The following is a 10,355-nucleotide window of genomic DNA, read 5'->3' as shown; positions in this document are numbered from 1 at the left end:
GGACAAAATAAAGTGGCAGCGAATGATTCATCTGGTGCACGCCTGAAGCATGGTAGATCCTCAGGTTCAAAAGATTCAGCCCCTCAAAAAAGAAAGACAATGACACAACTGAATCTAAATGAAATCATTCAGGAAGAGAGAATGAATGACAAATCTAAAATTCATGATTCTGGACTTTCAAAAAAAGAAAATGTCTTTGATGAGACACATGTCCCTGAAGAGACAGTAGTACATGAGAGCAAAGAAATCTCCATAAATTATGCATGTACTAATGAATTATGGGATCGAAATGAAATACTCTTCGATGATATGTTCGCATTCACAGTAGCCACTGAAATCATATTAAGCGATGATATTGAGCCCCACTCTGTTGATGAATGTAAACAGAGACAAGATTGGCCGAAGTGGAAAGATGCAATTCAGGCAGAATTAAATTCCTTGGAAAGGCGAAATGTTTTTGGACCGGTAATCAAAACCCTTACTGGTGTAAACCCCGTGGGTTACAAATGGGTATTCACAAGGAAACGTAATGAGGAAAACGAGATTGCAAGATATAAAGCACAACTCGTTGCACAAGGCTTTTCGCAAAGACCTGAAATTGATTATGAGGAGACATACTCTCCTGTAATTGATGCAATTACGTTCCGTTACTTAATAAGTTTAGTGGTTTCAGAAAAACTTGATATGCGACTTATGGATATCATCACCGCGTATCTATATGGAGAATTAAATACTGACATATATATGAAAGTCCCAAAATGACTTAAGTCGCCTGAAACAACTAACAAATCACGAGGTATGCTCTTGATCAAATTAAGGTGATCATTGTATGGGCTGAAACAATCTGGACAAATGTGGTATAATCGTCTCAGTGAGTATTTAATCAAAGAAGGGTATACCAACAATGTCATTTTCCATTGTGTGTTCATTAAGAAATCTAACTCTGGATTTGCTATAGTGGCAGTATATGTCGATGATATGAACCTAGTTGGAACCCCTGAAGAGCTCAATAAAACTGCTGAATATCTAAAAAACGAATTTGAAATGAAAGACCTTGGAAAAACGAAATTTTGTCTTGGCCTGCAGATTGAGCATTGTGCTAGTGAAATTTTGGTCCACCAATCATCTTACATTGAAAAAATCCTGAAGCGATTTGGTATGGACAAGGCTTATCCACTCAGCATGCCAATGGTCGTTCGTTCTATGGACATTAAGAAAGATCCATTCCGTCCAAAAGAAGATGATGAACTGGTCCTTGGTCCAGAAGTACCATATTTGAGTGCAATATTTGCTTTGTTGTACTTAGCACAATGTACTAGACCAGATATAGCTTTTTCAGTTAACTTGTTAGCAAGGTATAACTCTGCTCCAACAATTCTTCATTGGAAGGGTGTCAAAGATGTATTGCGATACCTTTGTGGGACAACAGACATGTGTCTCTTATACTCAAAGAACTCTACAAATGACCAAGTCCTTGCTGGATATGCAGATGCTGGTTTTCTCTCTGATCCGCATAAAGCCCGTTCACAAACTGGATATTTGTTCAAGAATGGAGATACAACAATCTCATGGCGCTCAACAAAGCAAACATTAGTTGCTACATATTCAAATCATTCAGAAATACTTGCTTTACATGAAGCAAGGTATGAATGTTCTTGGTTAAGATCAACGATCCATCATATCCGGAATTCATGTGGTCTAACTTCGAAGACAAACAATCCAACTGTCATTCATGAAGATAATGCAGCATGTGTTGCCCAAATGAAGGAAGGATTCATCAAGGGCGATAAAACTAAACACATATCTTCAAAGTTTTTTAGTGCACATGAGCTTCAGAAGGCTAAAGTTATTGAAGTCAAATAAATCCGTTCCAATGAAAATCTGGCAGATTTGTTCACCAAATCTCTACCAAAATGCACGTTTCAAAAGTTAGTGCAAAGTATCGGATTATGTCGACTTACCAAACAACTAAATTTGGAGAATGCAGAATCAGGGGTAGATATATATCAGGGGGAGCATCTATGATACATGCTTGTTGTACTCTTTTTCCTTTGATTAGGATCTTTCCCACTGGGTTTTTCTTATCAAGGTTTTAACGAGGCAACATAAGCATATTTAACACTATATCAACAATCCAGGAAAAGTTGTACTCTTTTTCCTTTGCTACGGTTTTTTCCCACTGGGTTTTTCCAAACAAGGTTTTAACGAGGCAACTCATGTTGATATGTGGGCATCCAAAGGGGAGTGTTGAAAACATTAGCAGTTGAAAACATTGGCATTGTTATAAATGCCCATACACAGATTTCCAATTCCCACAAATGTGATGTAGACTTTGGAAATAACAGGATCGTATTTTCAAAGTCATGTGATGTAAATTTCAAAATGTAGTATTGCGAGTTGCTCTATAAATAGAGCACTCGACTGCAATCAAAACATACAAAAAGAAAGAAAGATCAATAACATCATCTATTCCTCCCTCTTTTATTTGTCATCCCCTAGTGCTATAGTTACAGTGTGATATTTTACACTTGCTTCGTTCCTGTCACTAGTAAAGGTTATCTTTCTAACTTTTACATATTTATAACAACATATTGTTTGTATTTGTATGATTGTATATATTATTAATTCGTAATTAGCTAAGACGTTGCCGTCACTTTATCTCAATCATGTGTTCATGTAATGTATTAGCTGTGTTAGAGCTAATCAAGATAGATTTTGATCACCAAGTACGAACATCTACAAATGACTCATCAAATAACGTATTTAAACCACTCAAATGACGTGGTAGACCATTGTAGTTGTGTTACTTTCACACCACTCAATAGGCCGACCACTTGTATTACTTAAAAGGACAAATGTGATTTTCAATGCAGTATGATGATGATTATAATTCAAAGTCTTCGTATAGATTACATGTAGAGTAGCAGGACTCCTCATTCATAATATTAACAAACATAATACTTTATATCTTACTCCACAAATCCAACTTCTTACAACCAAAAGAAACCACGTTGATTGATTTTATTAAGGAGAAATTAGGTTCTCATCCTTCATTTTGCTATTCCATTGATTAAAATCATATTCCTTTTCAATTTTTGATCAAGGTCCTTGGTATATCATTAATTATTTCAATAAAAATAATTTTTTTAATTTCTATATATATTCATTTAATTAAAAATGTTACAATTAGTATATTTATATTTATGACTAAATTTTTTATCATATATTTTTAGTTTTAGTTTGTACCCATTTTTAATTTGTAATTTTTTTTTTAATTTGTACCAATTTTCTTTTCAATTTTTATTTGTACCCATATATTAATTTCTTTTTGTGCCCATATTTTTTAAAGTTTATTTGTATTTGTATCCATATATATTTTCTTTTTTTTTACTTTGTTTTTTGCTAAATGTACCCATGCTAATTATATGTACCCATTCATGTAAAACTTTTTAATGTTAAAATGTACCCATTCTTAAATATACCAATTTGTTATATGTAAAATGTACCCCTTTTTTATATAAAATCTATTCAATTTTTTTCTAATCCATTTTTAAACTTATATGGGTACATTCTTTTTTCTTTGATTTTAAAATGTATCCATGTCAAGTTTAATCCAAGAAATTTACTAATGTTGTTAAGCCTAATATTTTTTTTTTTTTGTCATTTAGAAGAATGTACCCCAAGTTTTGATACAATAATTTTTTTGGTTAATTTTGATGAATGTACTCATGTTTATATATATAAATGCACACACACAATAGTATATTTATATTTTAATATTTTTAATCCCACAAATTATGGTTTTTTTATTTAAAATCTCATTTATACAAACAACTAAAATTTCTAATTTTTAATTTAAAAATATAGTAACGTACATAGAAATAAATTATCACATTAATTTCAGGGATCTCGATCAAAAATTAAAAACTTACAAGGTTTCAATCAAAGAATATTTATAGCTAAGGACCGCATCCAAAGTCTCCCCTTTATTAAACTTGATCAATATTTTTAATACCATGCACTAATTAACTAAGACACTTACTCTACAAATTCATTCTACAATTTTATCTTTTAATAACTCGTGGCTGGTGGATAATTTATTGCACCATCTCGATCATCACTAGATTGAGCACAAATTAGGACAGGATTCACAAAGCTTACTTTTTGGATTATATTCATTAAACCTTTGTACAAATATTTGTTTAACCATTTGGTTAATTAGTTAATTAAGAGCTCAATCTGTTAAAAAAATCTACCCCATATAAACGACCAGAACTACCGGTTTTGATCCAATAACTTCATGTTCCTGTATAACTCTCTTGCATATTGGTTTGAACATACGCGCTAATGGATGTTGGGTAAGTAGGAGAAAATGTTTAATTTGCTCCAATATCTCAAATAACTAGGATATTGTTATAAACAGAAGCATCTAGTGCTCATTTAATTGATATTAAACTTAACATATACAAACAAGCATTGTAAGTTTTCTTTTATAGTAACAAATTATGCAAACAGGTCAAACTTTATCAAAAAGGTATCGAACACATGACTTCTATATCATCATTTTTTTTTTTCATTTTGTGTTCATTCGTTTTGTGTTTTGAAGACCCGACCGCCAACAGAAGTCCGGCCAAAGGGGCGTCGTTTCTCAAAGGAGATGAAACGGCGTGTTGGAAACCATAGGCTGCAGCAGTCGATCTGCGCTGTTTCTTCGCCAGTGTCGACGTGTTTACTGTGTGCAAAGCCAAAACCCATCACCTATGAATTTCTTTGGACTCAAGAGATGATGCATTGATCGAACTAATGGACGGACCGCAATGCAAGTACTCTTAACTCTTGAACTAGAGGAAGGACCTACCGACCGATTTCTTGAGCTGCTACAGTTCCAAATTTCCAATTGACCGAGAAAGAAGCAAGAAGTACGTCATCGTGGCAGAGGTAGTTAGCTCAAGCTAAAGCACTTGAGAAGACCTTGGAGGAAAAGATGAACAGGAGTTATTTACTTTTACTACTAATCCCTCTTGAATCTTTTTAGTCTTTCATTATCAATAGGTTTATCGTTTTTCTCCTGTATCTACCAAAAAAGTAAAAAAGATCTCTGAGATCTTCACCGTAAATGCTATGAAGCAGCAAGAGCATTTAGCAGTACTTGCTGCTTCCACTTGCAGCGTTGGAGTATTGTAAGATTATAATTTGGCGTAGCAATAGCAGTTTTAATTGACCGAATGCCTAAGCAAATCTCTTCTGAACTTGTCCATTCAAGGTACTCAATCGAAACAGTGGTTCTAATTCCCCGTTTGATTTTGTAATGTCCTTTAATTTACGGGGTTTTTCTCAAAATTTGATATATTGCTTGGTGTGCCCTTAATACAACGATTTATTAGTATTTATCTTCATTTGTATGTGACATGTCTTAATTTGAATATATTGAGTATTTCTCTTCACTTGTAAGTGAAAAGTCTAGTGGTATTACTCTCTCAAGTCAATGCATCATTCAAACAATTCCAAATATGGTTCTTAAAATTTACCTACAAAAAGGTTTTGATCCAACTCAATATGTAATTGTTTCCCTTCAGAAGTCTCCTAATAAGCATGGCAAGAATCAAGTATCTTTGCATGCAACTAGCCTATGGTCGAGGTCCAATTTAACATACAAGAAGCCATTAAGCTTTGTGGGAACGATAAACATACAAATCATACAAGTCTATGTCTAGCTCATATCATATGCAATCTTTAAATTATTGTGCTTATATGTCGAGTAAGATGGTCACTTGACACAATCAAACACAAATATCTACAGAATAATGACAACTAAGCGTCAAGTCAAAGATAATCAATGATATATTATGTTTAGAGATTCAAGAACAAAGATATGAAAGTCGTATCAAGTTTGCATTGACATTGAAAAACTAAATCAAATGCTTCATCCTAACCTTAGGACATTAGTTTAGCTAGACATCAATTCAAAATATAACCAAATTTTTCAACGACATAAGCAAAACAAAAGTTTAATTATTTAGCATTTTGGTTTATTATTATTTACAATATATTTTGGTATTTTACGTCTTAGGTTTTCTTGCAGGTTAAAGATTTAGATTCCTTGCCTATTAGGGATTAGGGTTAGCTCTCTACAAATGTTTTATTATTTAGTTGATACAAGTCAATTACAATGCAGTCATCCGATTTTTAACCGTCATGACATTACTTATTTTTCAGTTTAATATAATTATATCCGTTTGAAGTCCATTTATTTGTTTGTTTATTAGTTTATTATGCGTACTTTGATTTTCAACTATACAAGTACTACAAGCATAAGTAAGAGATGATGATAGAAAACGGCGATGAATGAGGTGAAGGTGGGGACGTGCTTGATCCCTTGATGAAAAGCTAATGTTTTGAACCAAATTTGAATGGAAAATAAAACAGCCATATGAAGAATTCTATACACAGCAGCATCCCCCCAAAAGTTCACGATCAAAAGTTCATTTTTATTCCCTTCTGTAGTCTTGATCTAATACCAATTGGATTCCAAGTACACATTGCACAAGGAAACCCCAATAAACTAATAATTATCTCTCTCCCAAGCTCAATTGGTTAACAAATGTCTAATATCTCTCTAAATCCTCGACCCGCAACTTGAAAATATGGCAATCTTACAAGCCAATCACGTCCTATACTATAAGATCAGCACATAATCCAGTAGAGATTTTCAAACTGAATAGCAATCACTAAAAAATTAATAATTTCATATCAGACATTGAAATCACGAACCTTAAAATTCTTCAAAAATACCATCTAGAGTTTTTCATCCATATGTGGCTCATCACCTAGTTCGTACTTAGTTGTTTTTATTTTTTATTTTTTTAAAACCGTACTTAGTCGTTTCAGTTGTTCCCGAGACATATCTGTACAATCCTTCCAGCATATAACATGAATTGCATCCGCTTTCTTCAGAATTTTTCCTCTCTCTTTTTGGTCCAGTTGACCTTCAAAGTACAAAAAAGGAAATAAATGACTCAAAAACAAAATAAACTAAGCAACATAATTGACAAAAAATAATAAAAATAATGACTACATAAGCCACTTATATCAAGTCCTGTCGAACTAAGGAACGTTTCATAAATTAACATGTACCAGAGTTTTTATTGTGAAACTATTCCAAGCCAATTACGTAATACCAGGCGTTTTATCTTTTCTTTTACATATGGTACTAAATTGGCTTGAGTTATTTCATGGTAGAATCTCTTATTACATGTAAGTTATTCTTGAATATATTAAAACGAAACAAGAAATTTGACGAGTCATCGGTCCAAAATGATTGTTGGCACATGAAGCTTGGGGTGGGCCAAACTTAAATTACAGTATAGGTAAGCTTAGCCAAACTCATTCTTCTTAGGATAGATAATATCGTTTGTTAAAAAAAAAAAAAAAATTGAGAACTTTACCCATTTTCAAAGGTGAGTGAGGTCATATAACGGATCCCTGTAATTTCAAATTCAAAGCGGTAAAATTATGAAAGCTAGGCACAGTCTCCGCGGCGCCATAGACCTATTGTTCTCGCGCGGCAGCGCCACCGCCGAGACCTACACGCGGCTCGTGCTCAAATGCGTTCGAGCCAACGATGTCGCCGCAGCGAAGAGGTTGCAATCTCACATGGACCTTCACTCGTTTCAGCCCACCAAGACTTTCGTCCATAACAGGATCCTCCAGCTCTATGCAAAATACGGAAATCTTGCTGACGCCCGCAACCTGTTCGACAAAATGCCCAAGAGAGACATTTACTCGTGGAATTCCATGCTTTCTGCTTATGCGAAATCTGGGTCCCTTGAGGAATTGGGGACAATGTTTGATCAGATGCCTTCGCGGGATTTGGTCTCGTACAATACGGTGATTGCTGGGGCTGTGGCTAATGGGTGTTTGAGCAAGGCGTTGGAGGCTTTTGTGAAAATGCAAGAAGAAGGACTCGAGCCTTCGGAGCATACTTTTGTAAGCATGTTGCAAGCTTGCACCAGATTACTGAATTTTAGGATTGGGAAGCAAATTCATGGGAGAGTAGTTGTTCGTAATTTGGAAGGCAATGCGTTTCTTTTGAATGCGTTGATCGATATGTACGCCAAGTGCAGTGGCATTGATCAGGCTCGGTGGTTGTTTGATTGGTTGGTTGATAAGGATGTGGTGTCCTGGAATTTGATGATTTTCAGGTATTTGAAAAACGGGCAGCCTGAAAAATGCATTGATTTGTTTCGTGCAATGCAAGCATCAGGTTTGAAGCCTGACCAGGTTGCGGTGTCAAATGTTATCAGTGCTTACTTTCAAACCGGAAATATAGTAGAAGCAAAGAAGGAATTTGATGGGATCAAGGAGAAGGATAAGATTTGTTGGACAACAATGATAGTAGGATATGCACAGGTTGGCAGAGAAGAGGATGCTTTGATATTGTTCGGTAAGATGCTATTGGAAAATGTCAGGCCTGATAGTTTTACAATCTCAAGTATAGTTAGTTCCAGTGCAAAGTTATCGTATTTGTATCACGGACGGGTTGTTCATGGAAAGGCAGTGCATATGGGAGTCGTCAATAATTTGCTCGTGTCGAGTGCTCTGGTTGATATGTATTGCAAATGTGGAGTTACTGAAGATGCTCGTGTGGTTTTTGAATTGATGCCATCACGGAATGTGGTTTCTTGGAATGCTTTGATTACAGGGTATGTACAAAATGGGAAGGACCTAGAAGCCTTAGCCCTATATGAGAACATGCTACAAGAAGACATAAAGCCAAATAATGTTACTTTCGTAGGTGTTTTATCTGCTTGTGTCCATGCTAATTTGATTGAAGAAGGACAGAAGTATTTCGATTCAATAAGTGAACAAAGTGGTACGGCTCCCACTATGGACCATTATGCATGTATGGTGTGTCTCCTTGGCCATTCAGGTTGCATAGACAAAGCAGTATGTCTTATTGAAAGTATGCCTTATGAACCGAATAGTTTGATTTGGTCCACTCTTCTATCTGTTTGCGCAGTGAAAGGTGACATTGAACATGCCGAGATGGCAGCTAAGCATCTATTTGAATTTGAGCCACTCAGTGCTGGACCTTACATCATACTCTCCAACATGTATGCTACTTCTAGAAGATGGGAGGACGTGGCGCGTATAAGGTCTCTCATGAAGGACAAAAATGTCAAGAAGTTTCCTGCTTACAGTTGGATTGAGATTGATAACAATGTTCACAAATTTTCATCAGAAGACCGAACTCATCCAGAAACACAACAAATTTACGAGGAACTGAACAAACTGATAAGGAAACTGCAGGAATCCGGGTTTACTCCCAACACGAAACTGGTTCTTCATAACGTTGGGGAGGAGGAGAAGTTTGAGTCCATCTGTTATCACAGCGAGAAACTTGCTCTTGCATTTGGTTTATTCAAAAAACCTAATGCAAGGATACCCATAAGGATCATAAAGAACGTCCGTGTTTGCGGAGATTGCCATGAGTTTATGAAGCTTGTGTCTCAAGCTACTGGAAGGGCTATCATCTTAAGAGATTCAAAAAGGTTTCACCATTTTAATGATGGGAATTGCTCCTGCAAGAACTGCTGGTGAAAACCAACATTTGAAGTGAAGGATTCAGCTTGGATATCCCATTTGGTAGGTCCTGCACTGAAGCCTATAGGGCCAGATCCATCCCAATCCATAGAAAAGAAGTGTCCCAACTTTACTAGCCCCAAAAGAAGAGTGCACAAGAGCCTGCATCAACCTTCTGGTAGCCCTAAGAGGAAAGCCCTGCAGGAGGCTTTGGCGATCACAAGAGGAGATAAACTTGCCCATCAAAGTTGTGACGGTATCTGAAACCTATAAAATAGTGTCATGTGAGATGTTTATCGCTCGTGATAATAAGGTAATGAAAGTTGTCAACCATTCTAATTTTCACCACCATGAGATTATATGTTACATTTTTTTTCTAGGAAATTTCTGTCTTGCCAGATGGCCAATAACATGAACATGTTCATCCATTCCTTATCATGCATGCATCTGTTGTTAGTATCTCTCATTCTCTCTCTCTCTCTCTCTCTAACGTACAGAGGGAAGTAGAAATAAATGGTGCATGAACCCACCTTAGGAGAGATTTGCAAGTGTAATCAATGATATATGTTCCGATTTCATTACGTAACAAGAGTTGCACATAAATAGAATATATCTTCAGTTGCATCTAAAAATCTCTCTGGGGCCTCGGTTTCCTCCTTTGTGGGCGTGGGCATGTGTCATCATTTATTGGTATCATGTGTAGTTGTGTACCCTGCAAAACGTGAATGGTAAAAATGCCAAAATCTCACATTTGTTCAGAGTGGTCTTGGATG

At 35.6% G+C, this 10,355-nt stretch overlaps 1 protein-coding gene across 1 annotated transcript; it reads left to right on the top strand.

Moving 5' to 3' along the window:
* The first annotated feature begins 7,400 nt into the window (after nucleotides 1–7,400).
* On the top strand, nucleotides 7,401–10,010 carry LOC103400624 (pentatricopeptide repeat-containing protein At2g22070-like). The gene has a single exon (XM_008339277.4). It carries the CDS (start codon nucleotides 7,513–7,515, stop codon nucleotides 9,598–9,600), a length of 2,088 nt encoding a protein of 695 aa, XP_008337499.3. The 5' UTR covers nucleotides 7,401–7,512; the 3' UTR covers nucleotides 9,601–10,010.
* The last annotated feature ends 345 nt before the right edge of the window (nucleotides 10,011–10,355 follow it).

The sequence above is a fragment of the Malus domestica genome, chromosome 15 (genome assembly GCF_042453785.1).
Source record: "Malus domestica chromosome 15, GDT2T_hap1".
Taxonomy (NCBI): Eukaryota; Viridiplantae; Streptophyta; class Magnoliopsida; order Rosales; family Rosaceae; genus Malus; species Malus domestica.
The sequence above is the reverse complement of the archived record's forward strand: the minus strand, read 5'-3'. Positions and strand labels throughout refer to the sequence as shown.

Excerpts from the sequence above, each read along its gene's own strand:
- LOC103400624 (XM_008339277.4), top strand. The coding sequence starts at position 7,513 with ATGAAAGCTAGGCACAGTCTCCGCGGCGCCATAGACCTATTGTTCTCG.